Source organism: Maylandia zebra, linkage group LG6 (assembly GCF_041146795.1).
Source record: "Maylandia zebra isolate NMK-2024a linkage group LG6, Mzebra_GT3a, whole genome shotgun sequence".
NCBI lineage: Eukaryota > Metazoa > Chordata > Actinopteri > Cichliformes > Cichlidae > Maylandia > Maylandia zebra.
The window spans coordinates 14,049,831-14,066,332 of record NC_135172.1 but is presented as its reverse complement, the minus strand read 5'-3'; the positions used below and the strand labels follow the sequence as shown (position 1 = coordinate 14,066,332).

The 16,502-nt window shown below is 40.4% G+C and overlaps 2 protein-coding genes across 3 annotated transcripts; one reads left to right on the top strand and one right to left on the bottom strand.

Moving 5' to 3' along the window:
• Window positions 1–2,307: 2,307 nt before the first annotated feature.
• On the top strand, window positions 2,308–5,679 carry LOC143418973 (intercellular adhesion molecule 2-like). The gene is made up of 4 exons (XM_076884710.1): window positions 2,308–2,894; window positions 3,450–3,719; window positions 3,887–4,213; window positions 4,447–5,679. The coding sequence occupies exons 1-4, from the start codon at window positions 2,822–2,824 to the stop codon at window positions 4,698–4,700; spliced, it is 924 nt and encodes a 307-aa protein (XP_076740825.1). The 5' UTR covers window positions 2,308–2,821; the 3' UTR covers window positions 4,701–5,679.
• A 6,279-nt stretch (window positions 5,680–11,958) lies between these two features.
• Window positions 11,959–14,979, bottom strand: LOC143418972 (zinc finger MYM-type protein 1-like). 2 transcript variants are annotated; one of them, XM_076884709.1, is made up of 3 exons: window positions 14,851–14,979; window positions 13,921–14,070; window positions 12,051–12,136 (listed from the first exon to the last, which is right to left on the bottom strand). In XM_076884709.1, exons 1-3 carry the CDS (start codon window positions 14,933–14,935, stop codon window positions 12,126–12,128), a joined length of 246 nt encoding a protein of 81 aa, XP_076740824.1. In that variant the 5' UTR covers window positions 14,936–14,979; the 3' UTR covers window positions 12,051–12,125. The 2 variants fall into 2 exon arrangements, with proteins under 2 accessions (XP_076740823.1, XP_076740824.1); XM_076884708.1 differs by having other exon boundaries at window positions 11,959–14,070.
• Between the last annotated feature and the right edge of the window lie 1,523 nt (window positions 14,980–16,502).

The window sequence follows — 16,502 nt, the reverse complement described above, 5'->3', positions numbered from 1 at the left end:
ATCTTTTTGTCAGGTTTTCATGGCTCCTGTTGTTGGACCCATTCGTTCACTCATGTTCTCTCTATAGCCTGATTGGGTACCTTCAAAGTGTATCAAGAGATTGGTGTAGTGGAGCGAGGTTGTTTCTAGCTGCAGAAGACTAGTAATGCGAGTAGTGTTTACAGAACGGGCAGATATCTGGAAAAGGGCGAAAACACCAGCACACTCTAATGAAAAACACTTTAATAACTGTTTTATTACAGGATAAGAAGGTGGAGATGTTTTAGCAATAAGCTGTCATTAGGATATTTTAAGACAATCACAATATATAAAAGCCAGGTGAGAGTGCAATATGAAAACCAGAGCTCTAAGTACTTAATGAAAAGCATCTGTATCTTTGATTGGCAGTGGAAGCTCGCCTAACCTTTATTACATTTATTGTCATTTGGCATCAACAGGACATTTTGCACAGAACTTGCTCTATATTTTCTCTTTTTGAGACTTGTTTGTAAACCCTAGAGATGCTAGTGTGAGAAAATGTGAAATGCTCAGACCAGCCTGTCTGTGACCAGTGCTATAATTTTATTTGTTCAGGTGGTTTTGTAATTACTGGCGTACGCTGTGCTTTCACTTCCTAGATGGTTGTAAAGGTGCTGAAAGTCGGACTAGGCAGGACTGCTCTGTTTTTGTTTGTTTTTTTTAAGTCAAGTCAAGTCAACTTTATTTGTCAATTCTGCCACATGTACAGGACATACACAGAATAGAAATTGCGTTACTCTCAAACCCTAGTGATTAGAAAAATGCAAATAAAATAATTAAAAAGTAAAAATTTAAATAAATACAATACAATTTTACGTATAACAAAAAAAAGCTATGCAATATACAATATACAATATTCAAGTAAGAAGGCATAGTGGTGCAAAATAGGCAAATAGTGCAAATGGAGATTTAGTAGTGTACGGTAAGAGATAGTGTAACAACAAAGTCTTATGAGGTCCAATGCTTAAGCAGTCCAATGCTCCACAAAGTGACTGGAGCAGGCCAGTGAGTGCGTCAGAGAGTGAGTGTGTGTGTGTGTGTGTGTGACAGAGTTCAGTGAGACCGTGGTGGAGAAGAGGGGAGAGGGGGGCAGAATCGGGAGGGAGTTTAGCTTCCTGACAGCCTCACAGACAGCCTAAAGACTCACAGTTTAAGTCTAGTTATGATGTTCTGCCGTCATCTGTTGATACACTTGAGATAGGTACAGTCATATAGAGAACTGGGGTTACAACAGAAAGTGCAGGAATAATACCGTTGTTATTGGGTGAATAAATACAAGACTGATACAGAATGGGGGGAGTCTCAGGAAACCGTGATAACGATCACCGGGGAAACAAAGAGGAAAGGAATGTACCACAGTCACATTCATTTCAATGTGACTTATGAGCACAAAACTTCCTCTTTTCCTTCAGCCAAAGTACCAAACCTTCAACATTGTTGACTGTAAGTGTGGACCTCCGATCAGCCTACAGATATTATGTACAGATGAATATGTTTGAGTGCACTGTGCAGGTGTGTGTGAATTCCTTGAGTTCTCCATAGCCTACAATACAGGACTGAAATGGGACACTCAGAACATGTTAAAATGGATAATCTTCACTTTAATCAGAGCCACTGTCTAATGCTGGCTCACGACTAAAGCTCTCAATTGCACAACTGATGTTTCTCCCATATTACAGTTTAGAAAAGTTACGATGCATATACAGAGTACTCTATAAGCTAATGCATGGTATACTGTAATGGCATTAAAAGCAACAAGCAAAAAATACAAAACAGTAACTGCACAATAAGTATAAACTGGATATAAAGCAAACGTTTGGAAGCATCCACTAAATGTTTAAACCTCAAGACTGATAAAAAAAAAACAGTGCATGGTGTGTTAAGGTCATACTGATTGACATAGAATCAGTATGTACTAACATAGAAGAGCCACCTCCACGGGACAAGACTCGGCAGTCCATCTGCATCTAAAGGTCAAAGGTCACTCTTTCGAGGATGCCAATGTTCACCTTTTGGACAGAGAGGACAGATGGTTTGAAAGAGGGGTAAAAGAAGCCATTTATGTCCACTGTAAGCGACCATCTTTGAACAGAGGCGGTGGTTTACGACACTGTCTGCCATCTATGATCCAGTTTTGAGATCCCTTCCCAGACGCCTTAACGCCCACTCACATCCTGGGCCATCTGACCTCAGGAAATCACATGATAGGGTGGGGCTAGGTTTCACAAAGAGCTCACCCGAAACCCTGGCTGGTTGTGACCCACACCCATTTTCACACCTTGGCTCATGTGATTAGGTAGAGGATCATTAGGGGGTCCATTGTCCCTCTCGGGGGGACACTCCCACAGGGGTTAAATCTGGGTCTCTCCAACATTTGACCCTAGACCTGAAGAAGCTTCTCGGATCAGAGGTGAAACGTCTTCAAGCAACTTAAAGAAGTCCAGACGCTTTTCTTTCCAAGCTCCTTAGTCATACTGATTGATTTTTTAATTATTATGAGGATATTACTACTTTAAAGTCAGTATATAAAAAGATTGCAGCACGGTATGTATAATGGTGACAATGCTACACTTTCGTTTTCACAATTTGCCAACGTTGATAACTTGATGGCTGTAAAACAGGAAAGGAAAAAACCAGCGGATGTGTGCTGTGAAAACAGGCTACACTGCCAACATTGTTCTCTTACAATAGAAAACCAAAATGAGGAGCTCGTAGAGCACATTCCCCTCTGCGAACGCCTTCGGACTAAATGTTTGATCATCTTCTCGACAACATTTGATTTCTAAAAATCTAGCTGGGAATAATGTTTTCCTATTTTATTTTTCTGGTAGCCTCCTCAGTTACTTTTCTGCGTACCCACCAAGTGTCCAGTCAAGGTAAGTGAAGGGTTTTCCAAGAGGCTGTGTTCACGATGTGCATGGTACAACTAATTTACAGCTCACGCTGCTGAATGTCTTAGAAACTTAGAGCCATCGTTACAGGTGGAAGCATACTGTAATACCCCATTAATTTAATGGTTCTCACTTTTTATTTTAGATGTTGTAAAGTGATAGATTAATTACTCTAACTGTGGCTCTTAGATTAGTGCTTGATCAGTTTGTAATGTGATCATTGAATTTGATCAGTCAATCTTAAAATTTTTAATAACTCAAGCGAAAAACAAACACACATATATAACAAGACCATCGTGTACAGTTGTGTGGTGAAGGATTATTATTTGTGGATATTTTGTATTTAAAGAATATAAAGCTTTGTGGGATCTAGTCCAAATGTGACAGACATCCATAAAAAACAAATGTTCATTTTATTTGTGGATTTGTTTAAACTTTTACTGCCAAATCACCCGACAGTATCCAAATACTGTGAGAATTAAGTATTGTTGTAACTACTGTTTTATTGATTTTCTCAAACATGTACTGTGTTTCTTACAGATTCTATCTGCACAGAGTATCCTGTGTTCACTCCATCTGCACTGGTAGTGAAGTACGGTGACCCAGCCAATGTTACATGTGTTGCATGTCAGAAGGACTGCAGTGGAGATGCTTCAGGTTTAGAGCACGCTGTGGGAAAAATTTCACAAAATGGAACCACGATGTTCTGGACAGTTGACAGACTGACTGAATGGGGCATATCTCTACAGTGCTATTATACCAATGATGCTGGTGATCAGTGTACTACCGTTCTGAATCCAACTCTTTATCGTAAGTATGCTTACTTTATAACAGGAGACTGAATTTTGCATCATTTTGCATCATTTATTATCAGAATTTGATTTCTTTGTGTTAATACACGGTTAGATGGATTCATGCTCTCAGCAGTTACTGACTAATATCTACCTGTGCTACTCTTTCTTTCCTTGTCTTCTCAGAGCCTCCAGAAAGTGTCTCCATCAGCTTTGTAAACCACACTGAGATGATGTTTGAGAATCAGCAGTACACCCTGCAGTGTAGCGTACAGAACGTAGCTCCTGTTCAAAGCCTCACTATGACCTTCTACAGAGGAAACACAGCACTGGGTCACCTACAGTCCAACAGTGAACATAAGAAACCAGTGAATAAGACCTTCACTCTGAACATCACTCCCAGAAGAGAAGATGATGGAGCCCAGTACTGGTGTGAAGCCAAGCTGGAGCTGGGACCAGCTGGACCACAGCCCCCTCCAGTGGTGACATCAGAAAAACTCAATGCTACAGTCTGTAAGTCACTGTGGGAAAATTAAAAGAATCAAACCTCAGTTTTATATTCACACCAAACCGACACAGTTTTTTCTTTGTTTGGTATCGCTTCCATATCTGTGCATAATCTTAAACCTTTTGCTGGGAGCAGCTTAGCTTATCTTAGAATACAGACTGAAAATATTAACAGACCGACCAAAACACGTGATTTATACATGTTTATTTGCTCAAATTACCTGTTTGTCTTTTCCTAGATTTTACTACCACAACCAGAAAGCCAGAACCTACAACCATTAAATCAACAAGGTCAACCACAAGAGCCACAACACCCCAAACTACAAAGTCCACAACTACAACCACCAAATCAACTACAAGCTCAGCCACAACAACAACAGCGACCAAGACAGCAGTAATTGCACAAGCAATCACTACACCACAGAGCAGCTCCAACAGAATATTAACTCACAGCTTCATGTGTTTAACGCTTCTGCTCTCTGCTCTCATCTGATTTCATATCAAAAGATTCCATAAGCCTATTATAACAATGAATGTAATTAGATCATAGCAAATACTTCATTCATTTTCTGTATAGCTTCTTAGCTTTAAAGGCAGTGAGTGAGCAGTATTTAAATGAGTTGTTGTTCTATATATGCACACACATAACGAACTAAGGTGAGTAGTTAGAGTTGCTTTCTTTTATTTAGACCATTAGAGTTGTTTACAGCTGTGCTAGAAACACCAACAAGCTGATGTTTCTCAGCTTGTAGTGTCGCTCTGGGATGTCGTCCTCATTTTAATTCATTAGAAATTAAACACCTTCATTTTCCTATAAATAAGAACACGTCCATTCTGACAGTGTTCACATTTATAATCTATTTGTTTTACAAACAAATGAGGAGCAGCAGAAATATAAGTTCAATCTCATAATATTGTCTTTATTTTTCCCTTTGTGCACATTCTCTCAGTCGACTTTAATCTCCGGCATGATCGCAGGAGGAAAAGTAATACTTTACTCTAAGAACTTAGTACATTTAGATATTTAATCATAAATAACACTGCAGGGAAATGTTTTCATTTGAGCTGTCGATGGTCTTTGATGAGGTCACAGCATTACCAAAGTTGCAACAAATCATTTCTGCCAGAGAAAAGTCGGGATCAGTCTGTGCATTAGTCCTGCGAGGATCATGAATGCCAAACTGGTGACCAAACAGTCTGACATTGGACCCATGTACCACAGTGCTGATTTGTATATAAATGCACATTATACATTTTGTTTTGCGTTAATGCTTTATTCACTGACAGCCACTATAACAGATCTTCCTGTAGTTACAATAACACCAGTTTTAGCTTCCTTCTATATAATGAAACATATGATCTGAGAATGGCTTTAATCACAGAATTCTGTTTTATGTGTGTATAATGATTTTTCTATGTATGTACACCAAATATGAACCAAAATAAAGTTGTTGATTTTTTAATGTAAACAACTTCTTCCTCTTGGTCACAACATTTAATGTGTACATGAGAAGTTTCTGTCTTTCTGTTCATTTAGCCTGTTTGAAAAGACAAGTGGCACAAGCTGATTAAACGATTTTTAGACGAAAGAGAGGAAGCTGGAGAACCGCGATAAACCCAAAAGGCAAAGAGAAGCCATGACTTGGTATTATTAGGATACACATTTGTGCATAATATTTAAAGTTGAATATATATGAATTATGAAGAGTTATGACGTATGAAAAATCAAAAGACTTTGAAATATATATGTACAAAATACTGCTGTTTCAACTACACCTGCTTACAGAAATTTAAGATGTGAGTGAAGTTGGACCCCCAACCTTCTTCAAATCCAACAAAAGTGGTATCAAACATTTGTGCTGATGATGAGACAGAGTACCGGGCTGTGGTCGACTCCTTTGTCACGTGGTGTGAGCAGAATCATCTGCAGCTCAACGTGGCAAAGACCAAGGAACTGATCGTGGACTTCAGGAAGACCAGGAAACACTTGACCCCTGTTTCAATCCAGGGGGTCAGTGTTGACATTGTGGAGGACTATAAATACCTTGGAGTACACATTGACAATAAACTGGACTGGGCTAAAAACACCACAGCACTTTACAGGAAGGGCCAGAGTCGTCTCTATTTTTTGAGGCGACTGAGGTCCTTCAACATCTGCCAGAAAATGCTGAGGATTTTCTATGAGTCTGTGGTGGCCAGTGCGATCCTCTATGCTGTTGCATGCTGGGGGAGCAGGCTGAGGGTCGCAGATGCCAACAGACTTAATAAACTGATCCGTAAGGCCAGCAATGTTGTGGGGATGGAGCTGGACTCCCTCAAGGTGGTGTCGGAGAGGCGGATGCTGTCCAAGATAAAGACAATGTTGGATAACACCTCCCACCCACTCCATGACATGTTGGTCAGTCACAGGAGCACGTTCAGTGAGAGACTGAGATTACCGAAAAGCACCACTGAACGACACAGGAAATCTTTCCTGCCTGTGGCCATCTCCCTGTACAACGCATCCACTTAACACACTGTTTGCTGCTACAGCTACACATGTTTCTTTTCCAAATATTTATTTATAAGTGACTTATGTATGTATGTATGTATGTATATGTATATATTGTACTATTCTTAGTTAGCGTATTGTCTGTCTTGTCTTAATGTTGGTTTAAAATGGAGCACTGTAACAAAAAATAATTTCCCCCAGGGATCAATAAAGTATTCTGATTCTGATTCTGATTGTGCTGCAAAAATTTTAGTTTGTGCCGCTATTATTTTAAAGATATTAATAAGAATTTCTAGAGGTCATCAGAGGTCAACCAGTCCCCACATTAAGGAAATCAAACAAAATTGGTGTCAATCAACTGTGCTACGTTTGTGCTACTAAAATTGTTGTTTGTGCTGCTTCTGTTTTAAAGTATTAACGAAAATGTAAAGGTCAAAAGGTCAACCAGCCCCCCACATTACCCAAATCAAGCAAAAGTGGTGTCAAACTTTTGTGCTACGTTTGTGCTGCAATCATTTTAGAGATATTAATAAAATAATGTCTTGATGCATGTTCAATCATCCAGGATTACCTTTTGTAAATCCCAAATTGATTCTTGATTCTGTTCATCTGGATGTTGTGTTTTCAGTGGGAGAATGTTTTGTCATCCAAGTGACTTTTTCAGTCTCAGCTGACTGCAGATTTCCCCAATCTTAGTACGTGTACAGTCAGTGAAGAGAGATGTTACATCTCCCTTCACTTGCATTCCAGTCACTGAAGGTAGTTTGCAAGAGATTAGAGGATGACCCCAAATTCAGCAACAGAACCAGCCTCAGCACTGATCAGTTGTGTTTGCTTTTGGAACTGTGTGTTAATTCTACCTTTTTCTGTCATGGTCTGGGTGAGTCTGAGTAACTTTCCACAGCATCGGCTCTCCTCCTCTGGGTGGAGCCCTCCTTTGCCTTGAGAATCTAAGTTAGGAATTCTTGTAAATAAAAGTTTTGTTTTTGCAAATCACTTCAAGCCTCTGATCTCTTGGTTCTGCGCTTGAGTCCATTCCACTCCATGGGCCTCTGAGCCATGACAGTTTCACACCCAAGGGTCAGTATTATTGTTCCATTGTGGGTCAGTACTACAGGCAGAAACATGGGTCTGCCATGGGTTCCCCAGTTTCACCCTCCGCGGCCAACGTTTTGTTTTTTTTTGCGCATGCGCACAACACCAAACCCAAATTAACTTATTTTTCTCTCATCCAAGGTTATGGTTCTTACGGTTATGGTTAGGGGGTAGGTTTAGGCAAGTTTGCAGACGACACAACTGTGGTAGGTCACATCAGCAACAACGATGAGACCTACTGCAGGGGTGAAGTTCATCTGGCCGAGTGGTGCAGCAACAACAACCAGTACCTGAACGTGGAGAAGACCAAGGAGATCATCATAGACTTCAGGAGAACTCACTCCCTGCACACTCCACTAACCATCAATGGTGCTGCTGTGGAGAGGGTAAGTTCCTGGGTGTGCACATCCCAGAAGATCTTTCCTGGTCAAAAAAGAGAGAGCGATATCCTCACCACCTGGATCACTGTGTGCTATGACTCCTGCACTGGGTCCTGCTGGAAAAAATTACAATGGTAGTGAGAGCAGTGGAGAGGATTGTGGGTACTTCTCTTCCCTCCCTGCAGGAGATCTACTGCACCTGGCTCATCTGGAAAGTTCTCTGAATTACAGGTGACTCCACTCATCTGTCCAACAGCTTCTTCAGTTTGCTGCCATCAGAAAGGAGATTGAAGAGCCTCCAAGCTAGAACCAGCAGACTGACAGACAGCTTCATCCATCAGGCTGTCAGGATGCTGAATTCACTTTCTGCTCTCACACACACAAACTCCAGACCTGCATTCACCTCCTCCCTCCGAACCCCCGCCCCCCAAACATACAAAACTGCCCCATCCCCATTTGCACATGAACTTGCTCACAACACTATGATTGTGTTGGAAACTGCTGTTTATACAGTTGTATAGTATTGTGTTGTACATAAGACTTCCATTTTATTCTATCTTTTTATCTTTATATTGTTTTAGTATACTTTAAGGGCCATGTGAGCATTGCAATTTCAAATTCCTGTGTATGATTGTATATATGGTCTTTGACATTAAAGCTGACTTTGACTGTTTCCTCATGTGTTTCTCCTTCCTCTGATCACCTCCTGTGTGTCTTCCATTGTTCAGCGTCAGGTTGTCTGTTTTCAAGGGGGGATGAGTCGGACTACAGAGATGAGGTCAACAGACTGACTGAGTGTTGTTCAGTTAACAACGTCCAACTGAACACCACGAAAACTAAAGAACTTATCTTGGACTTCAGGAAGGGCAGAGCAGACCCGGCCCCACTTTACATTCACGGGAACTGTGTGGAGAGGGAACACTCCATGAGGTTTCTGGGCGTGCAGATCTCTGATGACCTCTGCAAATACCACGGCGGTGGTAAAAAAGGCCCAGCTCAGAAAGGCCTGAGCACTTTCTGAGAGTGCTCAGGAGGAACAACCTGGAGGAGAGGCTGCTGGTGACATTTTACAGAGCCACCATAGAGAGCATCCTAACGTACGGCATAACAACATGGTATGCAGGGTGCTCAGCTGCGGACAGGAAAGTACTGCAGAGGGTCATCAACACAGCCCAGAAGATCACTGGCTGCTCTCTGCCCAGCCTGGAGGTCACTGCAAACTCTCGGTACCTCAGCAGAGCTGGCAATATCATCAAGGACCACTCTCACCCCAGCAACCAACTGTTTGAACTATTACCGTCAGGCCGACGGTACAGGTCACATAAAACCAGGACAAACAGATTCAGGGATAGCTTCTTTCCCAGAGCTATCACCGTAGTAAATAAGCACAAAATCAAATGAACCTGCTTAGCTATACCATACCGTCACTGCCATTATATTATGCTGCTATTCATACTGTCATTATATTAATGCTGCTATCCTGTATATATCGTACTTACTATTGTTTGAGTACTTGCAATTGTTTTATTGTACTTTTTATATTTTACATTTATATTTATTATTGAATCTTGCACCAAGGGAGTGGCACTCCAATTTCGTTGTACTCTGTACAATGACAATAAAGGCTATTCTATTCTATTTCCTGCCCTCCATGTCACTTCAGGTTTCCAAGGTTTTCATCATTTTGTTCAGGGCATGTTCATGTATCTAGTTCATGTTTGTATTTCATAGTTTCTTTCATGCCTGCACAAAATCATGTTCATAGTCGTCATAGTCTTTTCTAGTGTTGCCGGTTTGGGTCTTAGTTTAGCCCCTGCCACTGTTCAAGTTGTTTTGTTTCACACCCTTGTCATCAGCCCTAATAAGGGCTTGATTTTTGTTTAAGCTTCAGTTCCTCTCACTAGTGTTTGCTAAATGCTAAATGTATAAACACTTAAACTAAAAATTGGAGTCTCTTCAGCAGTCAGTGGTTATACGTTGTTGTTCTACCTGCACGCCATCTGTTAGCTGTAATATTAGTTTTTTAAAGCACTTTATAAATGAGGACTGTAGGGAGGAGAGCCTGTCTGAGTCACCAGGCCAACAAGTTGGAGTCCTGATTTTGTTGCCAGTCTGGGTGCAACGAGCCACAGAATCATCTGGCAAAGCAAATGTTTGCAAGATGTAATCAGTGCTTTTTTATGCAATAAAATATTCTCTCTTTTCCTAAGCACAACCAAACCAAATAATATTACACTATTATATATTATATATATTTTATTACGTATTATATACGTTTATATAAAATTACTACTATTTTACTTATATTTTAAATGAAGTTTATGCGCAAGTTCAATAAGGAAGATCTATGGCCTCACATCTGTGCGCTCACAGGTGTTGCCAGTTAAATCTAAGCTTTATCACTTTCTCATACTGTCAATCTGTTTGTGTAATCACTGGTCTAGTCCAGTCACCTTCTCCAGGCCAATCGGCATTCAGGTCAAGTAACTGAAATCTCACATTTTAAGTAAGCTCTGCCTGGGTTTTTTTAGGCAACAAATGTGGATAATGTAAGCTCAGGGAACTAAATAGATTACCGAGAAAGCTTTTTTTAAACGTTAAAAAGAATAATGTTAATCCTTTTGATTATTTTTTAATGCCAGCAGGTCTTCAATGATCTTTGTCAATGATCATGATGTGCATTAAATGCATGTTTTATAAAAAATGCATGTAAAATAATATGGTGCCTATTTGTCTTCTTTGCCTCCTAAAACCTAGAAGCACATCTGCATTTTGTTTAGTCCCTGAAACTTTTAGAAAGAAAGAAATCCGCAAATTATTTCATCCTTCTATTTTTAACTTGTGTTCCACTTTTATATGTTTGTTGTTTAAATCTTTGTGGTCATTGGGAAAGCAGCAAGGCTTAAAAGAATCAGTCAATACTAACGCATACATATCTTCATAAAATGAAGGCAAATGATCAAAGCAGGGCCGTTGCTAGCCATTTGGGTGCCCTAAGCACAAATGCTTTATGGTGCCCCCCCCCCCCGCCACTGAAAAAAAAAAAAAAAAAAACATTAATACTTTTGAATTTCTCAGTGGAATTTGTTTAATTAAATAACAACAAACATGACAGTTAAACAAATAAATAAGGTTAAAGGAGGTTAAAAATACTGTTACAAATAAATACTGGAACAAAAATTGAACATTGGAACAAGAACAAAGAGCCTGGCAATAATGTGTAATTTTTTTTATAAAAAAATAATATATATAATATAATAGTATTATTATTAATATATTTACAAATAGTTTCACAATAGAATTTAAATAAGAAACTTAAATAAGAAAAATAAGAATTTGAACACAAAAGCCACATTCCTTAAGTAACTATGTTAAACATTTTTACAATTCGTTGTCAGAGTATGCCCTAGACTCTAGGGCATACTCTGACAACCAGAAAATGCAGGCGTGGTGTGCCTCTCTAGGGCCTAGAGAGGCACACGCCTGCATTTTCTGGTTGCAAAATCAGCTATAAGGTCATCATATGATAGCTTCTGAGCCACGTCACCATTGATGCTGATAACAGCCAGACCACTTAAACGTTCCTGCCCCATTGATGAACGCAGGTACGTTTTAATGAGTTTGAGCTTTGAAAAGCTTCGCTCAGCAGAGGCAACTGTGACAGGCAGGGTCAGTGCAATACGCAGAGCAATCCACAGATTGGGATATACCTCTTGAAGCTGATTGTCATGTAAAAATGACAGCATTTCCAAAGCAGACGTCTGTGGTGGCAGCTGAGGAAGGTTGATGATTTCCCGCATCATCTCAGGTCCATCAATGTCAGCTACTCCCTTATCTGTCAGTGTCTTCTGTACTTCAGTGCAGTGTTTTTTTAAAATCCTCCTTGGACATCCCATTCACTTTGCTGAAATCAAGCAGCACTCCATATTTCTCCTTCACTTGATTCATGGTCTCAAACCTCTCCTGTAGGGAGATTAAAGCAGAGTCCACAACACAATTGAAAAATGTGACCTCAAGCTTTTTAAGGGCATCATGGAGGGGCTCATCAACAGCTTCATATGCAAACTGCCTTTTTGTGCTCCTGAGCCTTTTCTCCTTCAACTGTGGTTCTATGTTCAGGGCCTCACAGAGTTCTTTGGCAGCTGACACAGCCTCATCAAACCCAGACTGTCTGTATTTAGAGAGGTTACTTTTGGCAGTGTCAATGAGCCTGACAGCAACATCGAGCTGCATGGAGCTGGACTGTAGTAACTTGTTCACCTGGTTTGTGATTGTAAGAAGTTCACACCACACGATGGAGCAAATCAAAAATCGAAATGAGGCTACTTCCTCAGCAAGCACTTGAGCCTCCACCTTTGCGACTGCATCACTTACAGCTTCTCTGGCCTCCAGGAGAGCATCCCTCACTTCTTTTGTCTGACTCCGGACAGCAGTTACACTTTGAAGCCTGCTTTCCCATCTAACGTCACTCCAAGATTTAAGTGTCAATTTCACATGTTTTGTTAAAATGGCCCATCGCTGGGTGGCACTGGAAAAGAAATTGAACAACTTCTGCAAATACCCAAAGTAGCCAGTTGCATCTGGAGAGGACTTGGCAGCATCAGCTATGACCAGATTCATCGTGTGAGCTCCACAAGGCACAAACAATGCTCTCGGGTTTAATTGTAGCAGTCTGGCCTGAACACCTTGCTTCTTCCCCTTCATGTTGGCCCCATTGTCATAGGCCTGTCCTCGACAGTTTTCAAATGGAATGCCAAGCTCCTTCAACTTGTCAAGGACAACATTGGACAGGTTAAGGCCAGTTGTTTGCTCCACATTTATATAGCCAAGAAAGTATTCTTTAATATCTGGTTGTGCTTGGAAACAAACAATGCGTACTATGACTGACATTTGTTCAGTGTGACTCACATCTGGAGTACAGTCAAGAATGATGGAGAAGTATTTTGCCAACTGGATTTGCTTCACAATGGCGCGGAATGTTTCTGAAGAGATAATCTGAATTAGTTCGTTCTGTGTCTCAGGGCTGAGGTAATGTGTGTGGGAACCTTCATCTTTTATGTTGGCCAAGTGATTTGCCATTACAAGGTCATATGTTGCCATAAGCTCTACTTCCTTCAAGAAGTTGCCATTGTCCGGCTCATAAAGACAGTCAGAAGAGCCCCTAAAAGACAAATTTCTGGAAGCCAGTGAGAGAGTTATTGAGAGTAATCGTTTGAGAATCTCTCGCCACTTTTTCCTTTCTGCCTCTAGTAAGGTCAACTCCTGTTGATCTATTGCCATGCTTTTCTTTAGCCGTGTGTCCAGTTCTCTCCACTTAAGCATGCACTGTATGTGGTCTTGGCTACACTCATGACCCCTCAAACGGATGTTGATGTTCGACCAGTCACTGAAGCCCTCTGTACTCAGCTTTATATCCTTCACACTGAAAAGCTTACATGCAAAGCAGAACACAGCATTGTTCTGCGGTGAGTACACTAACCAGCTCCGGTGAACCTTTTCTCCATTGGGAAGAATTTTGAACTTAAGGCTAGTGTGAAATGCTCTTCCATCAGGCCCCTTTGGAAAATTAAAATCAGAGCTGACATTAAAAGGACCTCTCCGCACAATTTCAACACGATCAGCATCTACAATGTGAGCTGGCCAAAGAGCAGGATCGGTTGAAGGGGGCACACATGTCTCCACAGTGTCACTTTCTGATAGTCTCTCAGTGACAGGACTCTCAGTGGTACTTGTGTATGGAACTGTACCTGAACTGGTGGTTGATGGTTCTTGTTCTTCTTGGCTAGGGATTGTTGCAGGGTCTACAATGGCTGGTGGTTGATGTCCAGGGATGGCACTACTACTGGATGGTTCATCCTGTCCTTGAGATCCTCCTTGAACATATTTAAGCATTGACCCTGCATACAAGAGAAAATATTCAGGGATTTTACAGAAATACAATTTTGAATCTACAGTAGGCCTACGAAAGATTGCATTATAAGACTAATAAATTAAGTAAGTCACTGGTACATTTAAAAATTACTAACTATATTTTACATGTATAGATTTTCATAATGGCAAATGGCAATATAAACATGCTGTACATAATTTGATATAAATGCGCAAGTAGGAAATCTATATTACTGGAAGATATAGGTTTCATATTACAGTTTCACCAACAGATGTCGCCCTTGATCTATGAACCTAAAGAAAGACGAGAACTATTTATGTGTTCAGACGTCAATGGCATAAATAAGATATGCGTCTTTATAGATATCCTGAAATGCAGCAACATACAAAGTAATCTTGTCTAATCTGATAATAATACTTGACTGCATCACTGACCTATCCCAAAGTTAAGGTTAATCAGTAGCATGCATGACGTTAGCCAGCTAGCAACCTGAGGAGGGAAATGCTAGTCTCACGAATCACGATAACGTTAGCAATCGTGAGTCACGATTGCTAACGTTATCTGAAAACCGTCAATTGAGTGACCATGATGAGTTGCTTTTAGTAGTCCATTCTATATTCATATCCACAACGTAAACAAACTACCCAACATCAATCATTTGCAACATTTGTTAACACAGTATGAACACTGCTAACAGGAGCTATCACAGAGTTGACGGACATGAGCGTGCAAGCAAGGGCTACAATAATGAACTTTTTTTATTATTATTATTTAAACATTGCCTTACCGGCAAGCGACGCCTGAGTTTCATCACGCTTCCTCTTCTTCTTTCTTTTCTCCGCTCCCGACTCCTGTTGCCGTTTCGAGGCCATGTTCAAACAGGTGTTTACCAATTATAGAACAGACCACTGGGAGTAGGGGGGCACCAGGAGGAGACTGGAGACAGGGCACAAAGCAGATTCACCCCTTTTCTCGGGAAAATTGTTTTATGTTGCTTTTGTATTGTTTAACCATATTAATGCATATGATATTTATAGTATTAATATGGTTTACTTTTTTTTTTTACGACCCTGATTTTTTTGGTGCCCTACCGGCCATTTGGTGCCCTACGCAGTGTGCGTTATGTGCGTTTGCGGAGCTACGGCACTGGATCAAAGTGTGACTTTTCTTAAAATTTATTTTACAATTACGGTGAGTTTTGAGTCTTGAACTGGTACCTGTTATCCAACTCAAACCTGTTGACTCATCTAAAAACAGGAAGTCATATTAAATAAAGCTCAGTTTAAGTTATTCAGCTTTTCGTAAGCACTGCTAAACGGTGTTTTTCATCAGTAATGTTAAAATTAAATAAGCCCCTGAAGCACACTGAATTTATTTGTGTATTTTATTGAATAATTAGCCCCTGAAGGAGGAAGATGAAGCTAATCTTGGGAAGAAGTCCTTCTTCCAGAAGATCCCGAACTGCTTTCTTTTCTTTTTTAGGCAGATTTCCTGCAGATCTTTGTTTTGCGCTATGAGATTTGTCATGTCGGTGAAAAAGTGTTCATCCTGCACCTCAAGATTCTTACAATGTTTCTCCAGTTCTTCTAATGTTTCTTGCTTTTCATCAGTTTTTTCTCGCACTTCTTTGTTTTTCTCATGCATGTCTTTTTGTCGTCTCTTCAGCAGTTCTTCAAGCAAAGACTGCGTGTCTTCTTGAGATTTTTCCTGCCATTGTTTCTCCTCCTGAATTTCGGTGTTTGCACACTGGGCTTTGTTGTATAACGCTTTCAAATGGATATTTTTTGTCACCATTACTTGGACGTTGCACCGCATATCCCTGCATTTTTTTTCTAGTTGCCGTTTCTCTTCCTCGACTTCAGTGTTTTTGTGCTTCACGTCATTGTAAACTAGTTGCGATTCTGCCTTTCTTGTTTCAAAGTCTTGGAGAATCTGCTGCGTCTTTCTGGGTTTCTTCCAGTTGTTTCTTTTCATTTAGCACGTCTGCATTTTCTTGAAGTGCTTTATCAAAGACTTCCTGCAGTGCTTCCATTTTTATCTCTGTGTCATGGAGTTTGCACTGCATCTTTTGATGAATTCTGTTGTTCCTTCGCTTTAAGCATTTGTGTATTTCTTTTGAGAGCTTAATCAAACATGATATGCAAACCATTGTTTTTCTCGGTGTCTTGAAGCCTGCACGCAATCCCTTTGTGTATTGCTTCCTGTTGCTCCTTTCAACATTTCCTTGTTTCTTCTTCGTGCTTCGTTAAACATTAAGCGCAGACCTTCATTTTTTTTGTCAGTGGCTTGAAGCTTGCACAGCATCTTTTGGTGAACTGCTTCCATGTCTCAAAGTTTGCCTTGCATTTCTTGGTGTGTTGCATCCTGCTTTAAGCATTTTCTTTGCAGCACTTCATCAAACATCACTTGGAGGCCTTCATTATTGCGCTGCATCTCTTG